Here is a 17,379-nt window from a genome sequence, read left to right as displayed (position 1 = left end):
ACAACGATGCATTTTTTTCTTTTTAAACCTGCCTCTTAACAGAGCAGATTTGACTGGGTCAGCAGCAGACGAGTCTCTGCGAGGGTAATAGGTGGCAAACTTGAATTGGGAACAATTGCACGCATTACTCGAGGATTGTTAGGCAGGGTCACAGGTTTCGGGTGCCAGCCTCGCACTCCGCAAGAAATGCACGTGTAATGTCCGAGTTCAATATGGCCGCCAGTCTTGCAGAGGCTTCTGCGATGCTGTTGCCGTTCTAGTTTGTTTCAGTGTACCAGGAAGCACGTCACTGTTTCGACCAGCGTGCTTCCTCTTTGAGAATTTGGCGCAGACCGAGAGCGGATTGAATTGCTTAGTTTTTTACCAGAGTTGTCAGCACTGCAACATACTTCGCCATGCCGGCCTCAGCGCCTCCGCCTGCCCCGTCCTCTGCTGCTGCACTGCAGGAGGCGCTGGAGAATAGCGGGCGGATCATCGAGCGGCATCTACAGGAGGAACGCTCCTACCCCGACCTGTCAGATCTGCTGCAAATTCCCGCGCCCAGTAAGAGCCTGTGAGATGATGCTGCAAGAAAGAGTGGGGTCACGGTGTCTGTGGTGCAGTGCATGTCACTGTCCTGGAATTTCCAGATGACTACACATTGCAAGGACATGTATTTCCACGACTGAGCTGTCAACTAATGCTTGTTTTCTCCAGGAAGCTTCTCTTGAGCCGGTTTGATTTAAGCACATAATATGGATAATTTGATAAAGTGAAGCTTGAGCACTTCTGATCTGGCGAAATTAAGTCCTTTGGGCACAAGTTTTGGCGTAATAGTTATATATATTCTCATCGTTATCTCTGCCTTCTAAGGCTGATGGGAGTTATAGTCCGTAAAATCTGGATGACTAAAGGCTGCAGAAGCCTGGTTCATATTATTCTTGTTGCAGTAGTGAATGGCGTTGCCTAACGATCGCTCTAGAACAGTATTGTTTATTGTGCCGTGTCTCCTGCTGTCACTGTTACTATACCCAACATGCTAAGGTGTCTTTAACTGTGCTTAGTGCCATGTCTGTTTGCCTATCTCTGTACAGTATTTATTGCGTTGAAAGTACCTAGACTGGTAAAACGTGTGTTGTTCTACTTGGCATGTTGTGTTGTACTGCTGGCAGTGCACTTTTCACTACCAGGCTTGGAACACTTAGTTTGTTAAGCTTTCCGGTTGTTGGGCACCATACATTGTGTTCCGTCCCTTGGTCCGATGCTCTGCTCCAGTAGGTGTGTCTTTACGTGTTGCCTTTTATTCCTGTGAGAAGAGTTAACTGGTATCTGGTGTAAAGTGCCTGACTTTGCCTGACCTGATTAATGGGACATGTTCAGTACCATGTGAGAGAGTTACTCCCAGTGTTTGTGTAAAAAGGGTGAGCGGGAAGTTGGGACTTCATGAGGTAGTTGAGCAAAAAAGGGGGGAATACTGCATCTCACCACTGGCTGCCTCACCTCCACTATCCAGTGATCCTCCCGCACTGGTCCATCTTCGGAGTCTGGATCCCAAGGCGATGGCAGTGCCCTGGCCACCTGAGAGAGCGGGATTCCCAGGGACTAGTGGGTGAGTCACCCTGGGGGTTTCTGATAGGAGAGAGGTGTTTTTGCGCTCACCTTGTTGGGGCGCGAGGTTGCGGGTTACCCTCACTAAAGAGATACCACATACTGTCTCAAGTTGGTCCTATATGTGATTGGGGGGAGGGAACTAGAAAGAAGTGGGTTGACCTGGAACAGGGGGCCACAGCATTGCCTCTGGCTGATACCCCGTTCTTCACTCCCAGGGTTTGTGGTGACTGAGGCAACACAACCAGGGCCTTGGGACATTGGATGTTGGGCATCCCAGTTGGACTTGGCCCTCAAATCCTGGTACTGAGGAACCCGGAATTAAGCCCAGGGACAGGGAGTCTCCCCTTGGCAAACTTGGAGACCATACGAAAACTATGCCATTGCCACATTTATGCAGGCTTATCTCTGTGGACCTTTTGAAGCTTGCAAGACTAGATTTGCAAAGGTTCTGATATAGTCAAATCCGGCAATGGGTCACAAACGGGGATGTCTGGGATAAGTGGACAAGGGAACCCAAAGAGATTGAGCGGAAATTATCAGAAGGCCTCCAACTCCAGGCAAACCACTTTCTATAGGCTCCTTGATCTGGCTGAGGACCCTGATGCACTACCGTATATGTTGAAGTGGCAGACCGAACTGGGAGTTGATACTCAGCTGGAATCCTCGTCATGTATCTAGGAAAGAGCCCATAAAGCATTTTCGATGAACAGCCATGAAGGAATGCGGGTACAAAATGTTATGCAGGTGGTACAATTAACCCAGTCGTCAGCATGAAATTATCCCTGGATTCTCACTGATGCTGGAGGGGTTGTGGGGAGAAAGGAACACTAGGGCACTTATGGTGGTCTTGCCCCCGAGCTCAACTGTAATAGAAGAAGTTCCTCTTGCACATTAGAGACCTTATAGGGACTATCCTCCCACTGGATCTGAGAGTCATCGTCTTGGGGGGGACTGCGGATGCTGGATCTCTGCTGCCAGGCCAGTCAGCACGAGTGATGACACAACACTTAGTAGCAGCCAGATTAACCCTACCAGTGTTTTGGAACTGCCCTAAGGCCCGATAGTGGGGCAGACATGGGTCAGAGTGTGGACATTGGTAGCATTTGAAAAATGAATTGTGTTCCTCACTGACTCATACCAAGCTTTCTATGCGGTCTGGCTCCCTAACATTCAGTTCTTGGGATCCAAGGAATACGCTACCAACAAACCGCAGACTGTTTGGCACTTTGAGTTACTGTGATGTTACTGGGACATGCTGTTTGCACTGACACTGGTATCCCTTTTATTGTTGCTATATTGTTGGTTGCTGATTTGTTGTCCTGTTGATGAATGACCAGCAGCTTGATCTGAATTGTGATTAACTAAGAAAATTATAACGCTTGTGGGGAGGGGGGGTGGGGTAGTGGGGAACTAGGTGAGAGTGAGGGACACGTATTGAAGTTTTCCTTCCAGAGTTTATGGTTGACCATGGTGCCATCGAAATTGCCAAGCAATGACACTGTCACACCTTTACACCATTAATAATAAAAATCAAGCTAAGTTGTATTATTATTTTTTGTTTTAACATTTATTTTGTATCCGAGACGCCTCTTCACGAACTGTTATGGCCAACATCTTTGGTACCGTCCAAAACCTCACGTACATTTGATTTACTAAAGTCTCTGCAACAGCTGTTTAATGGCACTTGCACCCACGTTATGAGCAGGTAACACTGTACCTCAAGCAGTCTTTGTGGTTGGCAAAATGAGTCTTTCTTTTAATATCTGAAGCATCTTCTCACCCAACTATCACTGCCTCCTATGTAGTGATTTATTTGGTAGCCTTTGACATCACACAACCTCTACACATAGGATACTGCTGGGAGCCGTGTTGGATCCAACTAGAACATTTTGTTTGTGGGTCCTTTTTGCTCCACCCTCTTCACCTTACTCCCTTCACTGAACTGGACCTCAGCATGCTTGCTGGTGTTAACGCCACCCTGCATCCACACATTTTATAGAGTGTTGGATCCTTTTGGTTAGGCTTGCCACTTCATCAATTGACTTTCAACCACGTCTTCTCCAACTGTGATCTTTGCAGCCTTTATATGATACTGATCATGCATCCTCTCCACATGATCTGCTTTGAAATCACTGCCACCTAGAGCAGTAATAAACTACTCCATAATCTCATCTTTTAATCTCTTGTCCCAGTATCGTTTGAACAGATTTGTTACCATTGTATTGTAAATATAGCTTTCTAATGCACATTGTATAGCCGTTCAGGTAGTCTGTCTTCCGCATCATTGCCATCAATTTTAAAAGTCTTTTTCAGTACTTGTTGACGTCTGTTCCTAGAAAGTAGAACAATGGGCCTTTTTGTCTGTACTAAATGTGGGTCCCTACTTAGCAAACATATACTCTTTTGAAAACATGTAATTTCTCAGCTGGCCTTGCTATATTTGGTCAAGAACTGTTGGACACTAGTTTGACCCTACAAGATAGATTTGTGCCTCTATAGCAAGTTAAGAGTGTTGGCTTGGATGTGGCTTTCCAAAACCACTTTCCAGCATACGCAGCATTGAAACATGTGCACAAGTTCTTGGCACAAGGTGAATATGAAACACTACGTAGTTAAACTTACACTGACAACAGTCTTCGGGTTAATTCTCACAGTGTTAAGGCGTCGTGAAACAAGACACAGACAACCGATTCAAATTTGTATTCAATAGTTTTATTTAACTTAAAAGTCAGGTGGAGTAAGGCCTAACTTGCCCTATGCTAAGGCAGGATTTTTCTACCTAAAGAAAACTAAGGATAATAGTCTGCGTCCGAATGTCCAAATCAAGTGACTGTCCAAAACCTTTACTTGCCCTAGTAACTAACTGTATACAATGTGTAGGGATGTCTGCTTCAAAATGAATAGTGTTCAAAAGAACACTTGGAGCTTTTCCTGCTCTTGGTTTATGATCAGCTCCCCCTTCCCCAAGTTCAAGATGGTTTCAAAAGATTGGGTTTTGTTAGGGGAGTTTTCCTAAAGTCCACTTGAGGTAAGACTTCATAAAACTATCCCAATGGTATACAGGTCCCCAACTCTTAGTATCAGTCTATACTACTCATGGAACCTTGGTAGAATGGCAGCGCAGAGCAGTTAGGCTGATCATGAAAGGCAGATGTGAGCTGTAGGTAAGTATACTGAACACAGTAAATCAGATAAAATAAGCATTTATACCAATTTATATAAAATATAGATTTATTATAATTGCACAAGAAATGTCTTAAAAATGTCATTAAACCAATATACATGGGAGTACTTTTAGATACTTCTCAAAGGCCACTGCTTACTTTATAGTTGCTTGCGGTTGCAATTGTAAGAGTTTGACACTAATGACCGTTCTACCGTACTATCGATTACTGACAAAGATCTACAGTAATTATTTTTAGTTAGCAAAACCACATAAAATCTAATCTTTTAGGAAGGAAAACTGTTGGTTAGTCAAACAGTAGCAGAGCTTAAGGTTTTAAAGACCGATTCAGGGCAAACTCATGCTTTTAAAGTCCAAATCCTAACTAGCAGCAAAAGTCTGTCCTAACTAGCAGCAAAAATCAGTTTGGAGTGGCTTAGTCTTACGAAGCAGGGAAATAGCAAAAATTCCTTAGGATAGTTCTAGTCTCTACTTTGAAGATGCTTGAAGAGTAACAAAACGTTGGAGACCCTGTAAAAAGGACTCCCAAAGTCACACAAGCTGGCAGCTTGGGTCAGAGGTAAGAGTGGGCACTTGGGACACCTCTTTGTGCACTCCAATGCTCTGCAGTGACTTCTTGAATCAAGGTAAGCAATACCTTTTCACATCACAGTACCTTAGGTTAGAAGAAATGGTCCTGGCTGGATTCTCCTCTATGCAGCAGTGGTCGACCCGGTCTCCGTATTCCTTGGTCTGGTGACGAAAGGCAGGACAATGAACCGGATGTCTCAGCAGCAGTTGCCAGAGTGTACCTCTGGCACAAATTTCTTCAACTTCTATCGTCAGTCTCCGGTGTTGGCGCCTTTTCTGCAGCACCTACAAAGGGCACGATTTGCCCAGTCGATCTTCTTCGATTCCTTGGAGTCCTGCACTCTGGTGAAGGGACTTGGATGAGTCGAATTGTGTCTCTGGGGGGTTCACCTTGAGCACAGCAATGACTAAGACGGGATCGGTTCTACAAATGCGTCAGAGGTCTCCTGGTATTGAAGAGGCACAGCATCTCGGGAGATGGCTCAGATTGCAGTTACTCATGGCTAGTTGGTCCCACAAGCCAAAAGGAAGGGGTGGTCCTCTTTGGAGTTCCTCTGTTGCATAGAAAACGGGGTCAGGACAGCAGTGGTCGATTCACATTGTTGCAAAGGGTCTGCAGGCATCTCTGGTCGTCTTTTTAGGTTACTTCAGTTTCCAGTGGTCGACTTCCTTTTCACCTCAGGAACCTCACCTTTTTATTCATTTTCAGAACACTGCACTGCAGTCTCTCTCAGCGGTTTACAGAAAGGGGCAGACCCCCAGTGGGAGCTGGTTCCATTCAGGCACTCGGGCAGGGGAGTGAAAAAACCCTCCTCCACTTCCTGCCTGCCCAGACACACTGGAGCCTAGGCGCGGCAGGGACACCCAAGGGTTCCCACCAAAGGCAAAACACACACTCCGACATCCCCCTCGCAGGATGGTAAAAGAAGGGCTAACCAAGAACAACCATGCTAGACATGGCGACAAAAGAAAGGAGCCACCAAGTTAATACTTGGGGGACCGTATTTTGCACAACAGAGACAGTGATACAGTCTGCGGTAAAAAATAGCACAATAGTTGATAGAACACATCCACTGCCACCAGCCATAACTAAAAGGTTGTCTGTGACTAAAAGTCACAGGAGGAGAGAGAAGGGAGATACTAGATATCATTTTAGCACTCCACATAAGGTGGTGTATGCTAATCTTTCATAGTATGTTTTACGAGGGGTACAAAGTATCCCTCGATCCTTAAGAACTGTATTACTCGAGGATAAAGGAAGAATCTCAAAGGAGAACCCAAAGGGTTCCCAGCAACACTGCCCATAAAGTGCTGTGCGTTGCAAAAGTGAAACACATATCTCTTTAAAAAGAGATATGGAGGAAAGTGGACTCCATAGTAAAGGTGAAACATAGAGAACAGAGTTCCAAAAGACAGAGCCCATGAGAACGAACGTGTGGAAAAAGGATCCACTCACTGAAGATAGAAAGAAAAAGGTCCAGTAGTGCAGCAAAAAGTGCTGGGGGTCTCACTAGGAGAGAGGATGAAGCATAACACTGACCATTCTCCCTAACAGGCTTCCCTTCCCAACTCTTAATTACTACTCTTCACTGTTTCACCAAAACAAGTCTGTTTCTTGACTTCAAAATCATATAAACAGCTGTTGCACAACATTAGCTTCTGTATGGATACTTTTATTGGCTTTCTTCATAAAGGGCCCCTCGGTCTGGGCGCAGTTTTCGACCACACATTCCCCGCCCCCCCCCAATTACAGGTAACGCAACCAGTAACCCTTCTTATATGCTTTCCATCAACAATTGTCCGTTGCTTTCCTTGAACTGTTCAACTTGTTCCTTTCATCAGTGTTACTATTCTGCTTTACCGTGGCCTGGTTTGCCACCATGCACTTTGCTACACCTTGTGTATTCCTCTGGCTCTTGCCAATATAGTTTTTCCCTTAACCTGCAGTTCCTTGAACTATTTTTACCTTGCCCAACACTTGGCCTCTCCTTTCATACCCTCCTTGGGTTTACCCAACACTTGTGTCTCAAACACTTCACTCTGTTGTGTCTCTCACTTGCACCATCTTGTTTCCATTCATACGTATTCATAACTTCATTTTGCTTTATGCTGCATTCAAAATTGCTTGTTACCATTTTGTTTATTTGCTTTTCCAAAAGCACTGTTTCAACATTCCATAAGTGATATTTTCGGTCCGTAGGCGTGCGTATTTCAAGCTCCCGGAGCGCCCTGGTATGAGTGTTTCCCTTGTATCACTCACCGGCTCCATGCGGCAGCCCCCTTCGGCTTCCCGCTTACTCCTTGCATTGATGTCTGGCTTCCCAGGTCTCTGCTCTTTCGCAGAGACCGGAGTGAGCACTGCTTGCTCTCTTGGCGTTTTGCGGCCACTGTAGTGCCTCAGCACCCGCTGTTTGCACCCAATGAGGAGTGCTAGCAGGCCTTCCAGACCCTGCTGTGGCAGGCCTCTGCCACAGCATCCTTCTCACCTGCCCGACACAACTCATAGCTCCCATGTCTCCTGCTCCTCTCGCTCTCAATCCAGCTTCTCTCCAGTTCGTGTTTGCAACCAACCTCTGGGTCCTTTTCCGTGTCCCTCTTATTGCCGTGCAGCCAGGCTTCTTAAACCCATAGGAAGTATTAAAGGCCCACAGGTGTGGGCCATTTAGTTGAATTGCCTGACTTTCATTGCCTGACCTTCATGAAACCTATTAGCTGGACATGCCTGGCAATTCCAACAGTATACTTCCATAGCGCTCTTCTTTGTCTCAGTACCAAAGTGGTGGTTGGGGCGGTTTGAGAAGGAAGTGTGCATTATTCTGTGCTGTCTGCTGCTTGTGTTGGTACTTGACTGATGTGTGTCTGCGTTTACAACATATGGTGAATATGGGGCGCTCTCACCTAAATGAGGATGTGTCCTCCTAGTTGGTCTCTTCCTTGTCCAGTGTCAAGGTGATAATTTTGGCTGACTTTTCGGGCGGAAGACAAGGGAAAGGGCTGTGTAGTGCTCAAGTGAAACGCAAGCTAAAACATGTTGTTGGTAAGCAGCAATTTTGGACATTGCTTCTGACCACAGTGAAGTCTGCAGTTTGCGATGAACTCTTGTAGAAGGCAAACCCGATTTAACAGCGCTCCCAGTATTCTAGTGCGAAGCGCATGAGTTCATTGCGTAGGATAGTTTTGCATTACTCGTTCAAAGACTAGCTACGAGAAGAGGCTGAGATGAGCAGGTGCACTGATTAGGGTGCTGTGAACTGGAGCACAGTAGCATGAGATGGGTTTTTCCCCTACCTGTATTTTTCCACTCTAAGAGTGTCTCCGATGTTTGCTGTCTGTCACTCCGGCCAGAGACATTCAGTAACCTGTGGAAGGCGGAGACTCTGACCGAATAATGAGTGGGGTAATTCACTGAGGTAGAAGGAACGTTAGCTGAGGTGTTCTCTCTCTCCCTACCTGCTTTGGGGCTTTGCAGTGTTGTGCCAGGCGAGATGAAGGTGTTCTCTACAGCTGTGCTAACGGTGATGTATTAGATTATATTCTTCTCATTGTCTGTTTCTATGTGTGAGAAGTAGAATTTATTCATTTGTGTGTTGTGTTTGTGTTATTGCCTCCCTGTGTCCAAGAACTTTCACTCTGTAGTGGGGTATGTATTGTCAATCTGAGGTCCTTACACTTTTTGGAAAGCAAAGACTGGGCAGCCTATAAAAGCTTGAGGGATAGAAGGTTAGTTTGGAAAGGAAATGGGGGCAGGGGGGATACCATGTCTCACCTAAGGACGTTCCTCCTCCAATTGATCCTCTTTCGCATATCCAGCCCCAGGGTAGTAATCCAAAAGCGAAGCCTTTCCCTGACAACCTGAGAGGAGGATCCAGAAGGAAAAGAAGTGAGGACGCCCTTGGGTTCCTCGCAGAAGCCACTGCTGCTATCACAGTGAGCATTAAGTCTGATGAAACTGTTGAAACTCTAGCTCCCTGTTATTGCTGTGACACCAGATTGATATGTTGTATGACCTAAAGGTGATGCATGCACAGGTTTTGGCATACATCATTGGAGAAGTCAGTGGGGGAAGTAATTTCCCCTCTGAAGACCAATAACAGCCTAAGGCCTCCTTTTCAATCACAGAACATCATAACTCTGATCCCTTTAAGGCCATGGGTGTGAATGTAGTAGTGTCTTCATGACTATTCTCAACTTGACATAAGACTGCACATACCCCCTTGTTACTGCATCTGAAAATAAAAGATGCTATCAGTATAAAAGCGTCTCAAGACTATACATGCTCATCCCATCCTCATTGTCAAAATATTGCACTCTGCCATAGAAATAACCACACACCATAACAGATGATTTACACATTTATTTTCAGGCTTATTGAAGTTTACTAACTTCGGTGGCCCCTCGCCCATAGAGAGAGCTATAGGAGCCCCTGGCTTCATTTTCATGACACCCTGGACCCTTCACAGCAAACCTATACTCCTTCTGAAATTTTTAATTTCACCGGTGAGTCACCTGCAATATGCAGCGTTTACTTTAAAAGTAAATCATTAAAATAAATGAATTTGTAAAGACTGCTAGTGTCTTTAATGCCCTGCGCTGCACTGTACATGGGTAAGGGCTCTCCAATTGAACACCCATGCCTTTGCTCATGGACCACTCTGTAAAAACACTATGGAGAACATCTGTGATGACGCAATGTTCAATAACCCCTGGAACATCTGGCGCATGAAAGTTCTCAGACCGGGGGCAGAGTTCTGGGTTTAAAAAAAAAAATTAAAATTAATTTCATATAGTTTTTTTTTTTAAATGCTTTTTATCCATTTTTCAAACAATACAAACCAAACTGGCACCGCTTTTTGCAATAATCACATGAACATCAATTAGTCAAGACCACTGCTCCCCCAATCACTCCCCCCTAAAGAGCTTGTTTGTCCTTCACTTTTCGTATCTGCTACGTGTGGCAGGGTATCACCTCCTTCTGAGTCTACAGAATCCGTTATTGTTCCAAACAGTCCTGCTATTAATACTCTCCATGCCATCAGGGTACCCACTTCTTCCCCACTCATGCTACATGCCTCCTGCCATACCACCATTTCAGCCACCGCCCATTTCTGCAATTCCCGCCACCATACCTCCACCCGTGGCTTATGGCACTACTTCCATCCCATGGCAATCCTCCGTTTTGCGAGCACATATGCCAAGTCCTTCAATTTCCCAACATGTTTAAGTTTCCGTGGTCTGGGAAACCCTCCCAATAGGAAGGCCCAGGCCGTATCTATAATGAGCGTGACCCCTTTGTCCGCTAGTTTTTGCGCCACTTCTCCCCAGAAACTCTCAATCACTGGGCAAGACCAAAACATGTGTGTCATATCAGCATTTTCCTTGTCGCATTTTGGGCAGGCTTGTCGTCCCGCATTTCCGAACTTAGATATTCTCATCGGGGTCATAGCTCTGTGCGTTATATACAACTGTATTTGTTGTAATCTAGCATTTCTTGACACCTTCTTGTGGTATCCCATAGCACGCTCCCACATCCCATCCTCCATCTGTGCTTCCACCTCTGTTTCCCAATCCAACCTCAAATGCGTCAACTCCTTCCCAACCCGGGTCATCACCATCTCATACAATCTAGAGATCTCGTGCCCCCCTTCTGATATGTCATATATTGTCCCCATAGTGGTGTCTGGTTCCTCCGCCAATACAGTCTCAGGCCAGATTTTACGAATATTCTGCACCAGCCTTAGGTATTTGACATACAGGCCCCTATGCAAGCCCGCCTCTTCCCCTAGTCCTTCAAAATCCCTAATGGTCCCCTCTTGCCAAACATCCCCAATGTAACCAGCCGACCGACTCCCAGTAGGTCCTGATTATCATCCTTAGTTGCTTGTCTTCCCCTGCCAAAGCAACCAACGGCACCTGCGGGGTACACGGGTATGGGTCCTCCATCATTCGACATACTCTACGCCACATCTTCCACCCCAGCAACATCATTCCCGGGCGCTCCTTCATTTCTGAACTAGGCAACCAAATAATTTCCTTCAGGTAAAACGGAGTGCAGTCCTGTCTAAACAGCCTAAATTCGGGAGTTGTCTCATCAGAGAGCCATTTGACCACATACTGCAACTGACCAGCTACATAATAGGCCTCAAAATTAGGCAGCTTAATACCCCCCTCTCATGGAAATTCTGCAACTTCCATAGCGCCACTCTATTCCGGGTGCCATGCCATAGGAAGTCTCTGCACATACTATTCAGCTTGGCAAAAAACTTCTTAGGTATCATATATGGAATATTGCTGAAAAAATGTAAGAGCCTAGGCAGGACCACCATTTTAAGCATCGCCCCCCGTCCCATCATTGCCAACAGCAACTTCTCCCAAAACTTCATGCTTTTACGGATTTTTCCCACTGCCACCTCGGTGTTATGCAAATGTTCCTCCTCTACCGTGTGATACACATCTATTCCGAGGTAGCGGAAGGAACCAACCGCCTATGGTATCGGCAACACTGGCAACCGCTCCGGAAAGGTTCCTCTGTAGCTACCCAATGGGATTATGCTCGATTTTTGGGGGTTCACCGCTATGCCAGACAGTTCCGCATACCTTTCCATTACCTCCAGAATATATTGAAGATTTTCCTCCGGATATTTCAAATATAATAGCAAATCATCCTAATACAGGGATATTGGGTGTTTCTCTCCCCCTACCTCGATGCCTATCATGTCACATTGTTGCCGAAGGTATACTGCCAGGGGCTCCAGGGCCAGAATATGTAACATCGGGGACCAGGGGCACCGTTGTCTGGTGCCTCTGCTAAGTTGCCACCTCTCGGATATCACCGCTCCTGTAAGAACCCTAGCTAGCGGCTCACTGTACAGCAACTTCGCCCACCTAATGTAGCCCGGCCCCATCCCGTACTCCCTCAGGGCCTCCAGCAACCATGACCACCTGACTGAATCGCAAGCTTTGACTGCATCTAAGGACACAACCGCCATTTCACCCTCGCTCTTGCTCCCCCATTCAACCACCCGGTGGAGTCGCCTATGGTTGTGGGTTATATTCCTGTTGGGGACATAACCTGTTTGGTCCGGATGTATCAATTTACTAATAACTCTCCGCAATCTATTAGCCAGGACCGCCGTCAATATCTTGGCGTCCTGATTCAGCATTGACAAGGGTCTGTAGGAGCCACAGCTATGCTCTGGTTTGTTGGGCTTAGGGAGCGGTATTATGATCGCTTCTCTAAGCGATTCCCGCACCCGGCCCACCTCAAACGATTCATAAAGTATTTCTAGCATGGGGGGGGGCGAAGTGCCTCCTCTCTATATGCTTTATAAAATTCGCTAGGAAGTCCGTCAGCTCCCGGGGTCTTACTGGTGGGCAGCTGCCTCACCACCTCATCCAATTCCTCCAAAGTAATCGGTGCATCCAGCTCTTCTCTTTCTTCGGCACTAATCTTAGGTAATCCAATATCTCTTAAAGTTTCCCTTATCTCCTCTTGGCTGCCCTCCCCTTTGTCCTCATATAGTGCCCTGTAATAATCCAAGAAGGCCTCATTGACTCCTTCTTGTGTGTCCGCTACCTCTCCATCCTCTCTGGTTATCGTCCTAATCGGGGGCCTAGGGGTTTGACTCTTGTATAGCCGCGCTAAGAGGTGGCCCGTTTTATCCCCACCTGCATGCTGCCTCTCAACATATTTCTTATAGTTAAGGTTGCAGAGCCTTTCCCAAAGTTCCGCACACCGCTGCTGTAGTTAAGTACTAGCTCCGCATCCCCCTCCACTATTGAGTTCCCTTTCCAGTTCATCCTCAGCGCCCCCTAACTCCGTCAGGACCCCACCCTGCAGGCCCTTTGATTTAGCGATGGCAGCACCCTGCAACACCACCTTAAAGGCTTCCCAGAGCGTGCCCGCCGAGTCCACACTGCCAGTGTTCTCTTCGAAATAATGTATAATCACGTCTCTGATATCCTCTCTGAAGACCGGATCCTTGAGCGCCTCAGCACGGAGGCGCCACGTCGGTGTCTGCGCCCTGGGGCGGCAGTGCTGCCACCCCTGGACTAGAGGCGAGTGGTCTGACAGGACCCTCGCTTTGTATTCTATTTGGGTGGTCTCTACCACCACATCTGGCGTGGCAAAAAAATAATCAAGTCTCGTATGCAGTTGTTGCGGGGCTGAGTAATGCGAATACTGCTCCCCGTTAGGATGTTTCAGTCTCCATCTGCCAGCCCGAAGTCGTTGAGCAGCGTCTGCAATGCCCTGGCTGCTGGGGTGGGCCTATCAATCTTCTCATCAGATCTGTCTACTCTGGGGTTCAGCACACAATTAAAATCCCCCCCAAATAACCGCCCCACCCACACACGTACCCAGGTTGGTACACAGAGTCCTAAAATATGCCGCCGTGTTTTGATTGGGGGCATACGTATTTACAATGCACACCTTTGTTCTCCAACAGTGCCTTCAATGTAACCATCCTCCCCTCTGTATCCACCACCTTCTGTGTAAGTTGGAGCGGAACGTGCGGTGCCACCCAGACCAACACTCCCCTAGCGTAGGCAGAATACGGAGAACCCACTACAATACCTCTCTACTTCTTCCCCACCAGCTCCAACTTTCCCCGCGTCAGATGCGTCTCCTACAACAGTGCAATATCAATCTTCTGTCTTTTCAAATACATCATGACCTTGTTCCTCTTTAAGTAACTATTGAGTCCCCTGACATTCCACGTTACGATCTTAAGATCCCCCATAGCTCATAGGTATCCCCCCCCCCTTCCGTGCAGCCAATCCCACCTACCCATGCGATACAGATACAACCCTCTAGCTCTTTCTTGTAGCCTCATGTACAAACTCGAACTCCCCATAACTATGTACACCCCAAACTCCCCACTTCCCTCCACCCATCCCTTCCCCAACACCACACTCCCCAACTGCTGCCCAACACCACACTCCCCAACTGCTGCCCAGCTCCATCCATCGAACTCCGGCACCCCCACATCTAGCCCTGCAAGCACCAACCAATGCCCAGAGCTCAGTAGGGTGAAGTCGCCCTAATGTCCACTTAACTAAGGTTACTAAATGGGGTAAAGAGATCCGCTCTGCAAGGCTCCCCTGAAAACAGCAATAGTCACACTGCTCATAACATGTTGTTTAACAGTCTGGCCTTCTCTGCCTAAGGCCGCTCAAATGACTATAATCAAGTACCAGAGTCCTATACCGCGCCATCTTGTAGCGCCCTCCTCGTGCACTACTTATCTCCTCCATCTCCTCTTCCCGTCCGAACGTCAGGCTCCTGGGGGCATCCCTGCGCGTCGAGCAATCCCATGGCGTCCTCCGGAGTCTCAAAAAACAAAGCTCCTCCGGGTATCTCCTGCAACAGCATAGATCCTTCTGGCAGGCCCACGATGCGAATGTTATTCCGTCGGGCGCGTCCTTCCGCCTCCTCCGCCCTGTTCTCCAAGTTGCCCACTCTTTGCACCAGGGCGTGCAATTTGGCCTTATGGGAGGCACAATCCGTGGTGTTCGGGCTCACCTCTTTCTCGAGGGTCTCAGTGCGCTCCGCCAGAGACCCGACGTCCTGTCGAAGTAAATTCCTCTTCCTGCACCTCACCGACCTTAAGGTCCAATGCCGTTTTCAGCTCGGTAACGGCCAGTTCAAGTTTAGCCTCCCAGGCCGCCTTCAGGTCTGCAATCGCAGCCAGGACCTCCTGGTTAGTGCCCGTCACAGGCATGCCGCCTGCAGGCGATTTATCCTTGCTCTTGGAACTTTCCAGACCAGGGGACGTCTTGGCGAAGTCGTCCAACGTGGGCTGCTTCGCCTTCGGTCTCACGGTTCTATTAGACATGATTCTGCAACCGCTGGGCACGTTCCAGGGGGCCACTCTTGAGACACCCCCAGGCGAGACCTGTCCGCTACCATGGGTCGTGCTTTCCCATGTAGCCGCATAAGCCCCACTTCAGCAGCTCCACGGGGTGTGGGGGGGCACGCACAGTCCACAAACTCTGAGCTTCTCACGCCGAGCTTTCCATGCAGTGTCTCGCAGGCCTACGCCAGTAGTAGAACACTCTAGAAATACAGGCCGATTTGCGTTAGTATCCCAACATAGGGGACCTGTGTTCCGCGCAAGTTACCAATAGGCACACAATCCGCTTCTGTCGCCCGACCACCGTGCGGCCTGCTCCTTCCTTTGTTCCGGTCGTTGATCGGCCATTTTGTTTCGTCTTCCGTCTCCGGCGCTCCTTATCTTTTTCGCACAAAACTCCACCGCCATTCCTCCCACGCATTCCAAAAGTTCACCAAGCGCAGTCAGTCCGTTCACACATCAACATGTGTGTTTTCAGCAGTCATAGGCACGTTGTTATGCACTATTTCGCCAGGATCATTTCAGGATCTCGGGAGCTCCTCCAGATCGCGTCCTCCTACATGGCCCTCGTAGCCACGCTCCCCTAATTTCATATAGTTTATTACAAACTTTTGAAATCTAAAACTATAATAACAGCTTTGTAAACGACAAAACTACACAAAAAAATCCAGGTTCCTGACGACCTTCTCTCATTCTACTACACCTTCTTAAAAGTTCTACTTTAATCATTTGCTCTCCATGCTTTCACTCGTCCCTTTCCCAATCATCTTATGTACTGTTACAAAAGAGTGCTAGTGTCAGGTTTTTGCATTCGCTATTATGCATTTGAATCCACCAATCATCGGCGCTGTAAGTTGAGCATTTGTTTGTTCTTATAGTTCTTAAGCCTGGGCAAAAGAGGACTAGGTGCTTTAGGCTTTCCTCATTGCAATTGCAGAATCTACAATTTATATCTTCTGGTCGTATTATTTGTCTTTGGATTTCTTTGGCTTCATAGAGATTCAATATAAATTTTAAATAGATCTTTCTAAGGGGGTTGCATGGGAACAGTACCATATAATTGGGCATGCTATTGAGTCCTTTAGCTTCAGTAGGAGAGTTTTTCATGCATTTGTTTTGTTCTTTTTTTCTGATGTTTCAATCCAATCCAATTGTAAATTTTTTTTTTTACTGCATTTGGCTTGGTCTCTATCACTAGCTAATTGTTTGAATATATCTTGTCTCCACATTGTTATTGGCGTCTAGCTCTTCTGTTTTTTTCCCTTCGATCATTACTTCGAAGGGCGGTAAGTCAGCTTCTTCCAAGGTCTTACTTTATAGGGTTAACTTATTCCACATTATTCTGACATTCAGTGTGGACAAGCCTAATTCGTACAGTACACATGCAGTTGGGTACCCTTGTGGCAGCTGCAGGATTCGCTTCCAGAACATACTTTTGCACCTCGACCAAATCTGAGATGAACATCCAAACATACTTTCTGCTCCAAAGACCGATATTGGCACCACCTTGCTCTTGTAGAAATGTATTATGGCCTGTATGAAAATTTCCCATTTTTTTTTTTGTATGATAGTCCCCTGTGCTGTTAACTGTTTACAGTTACTTGCGATCTTCTTCGCCATTGGGTCATCATTTATGCTCGAGTTAACCAGAGTGCCCAAGTATCATCTCTTCTTGTTCTTTCTGGTTCCACTTCCCCTGCGATTTTTCAAGGACTAATATTTCCGATTTGGTGATGGCGATCTCCAGGCCTAGGTAAGTCTTTAATGCATTAAGCTTTCTTTGAAGTCCGATGAGGTCACATCCAGAAGGATATTGTCGCTTGCGTAAAGAATCCAGCTGATATGCGCCCCATTCAGCTTTGGTGGAAACGATGTTACTCCATCCAGTGCAATTCCAACCACTGATAAGTAGAAATTAAAGAGCGTCGCTCCTAGAGGGCACCCTTGTTTGACCCACCCCTTTGCCATTTGTATGGGCTTGGTCAGGTGGCCTTCGCCATCTAAACAAATCTGTACCTGTGTGTCTGATTACAGTTCTTTTAGGCTATTGGAGCAGCCTCTAGCTTTTAATGTTTCTCCGTCAAAAGCGTTGGCTAGATCTATAAATGCCAAATATACTTTGCAGCCTGATTTTATGGCGTCTATTTTTAGCAAATTCAAAATGAGGAGATTTAGGCTGTATCC

General features: G+C 46.9%; 1 protein-coding gene across 1 annotated transcript in view; it reads left to right on the top strand.

Annotated features, from left to right (window-relative positions):
• The first annotated feature begins 301 nt into the window (after nt 1–301).
• Nucleotides 302–17,379, top strand: part of NUP155 (nucleoporin 155) — a 1,628,423-nt gene continuing 1,611,345 nt past the window's right edge. Inside the window, exon 1 of the mRNA XM_069627148.1 lies at nt 302–543. Coding sequence (XP_069483249.1) covers nt 396–543 — 148 coding nt within the window. The 5' untranslated portion in view covers nt 302–395. The remainder of the gene's footprint in view (nt 544–17,379) is intronic.

The sequence above is a fragment of the Ambystoma mexicanum genome, chromosome 6p (genome assembly GCF_040938575.1).
Source record: "Ambystoma mexicanum isolate Mex_15411 chromosome 6p, UKY_AmexF1_1, whole genome shotgun sequence".
In the NCBI taxonomy this organism is placed as follows: Eukaryota; Metazoa; Chordata; class Amphibia; order Caudata; family Ambystomatidae; genus Ambystoma; species Ambystoma mexicanum.
The sequence above is the reverse complement of the archived record's forward strand: the minus strand, read 5'-3'. Positions and strand labels throughout refer to the sequence as shown.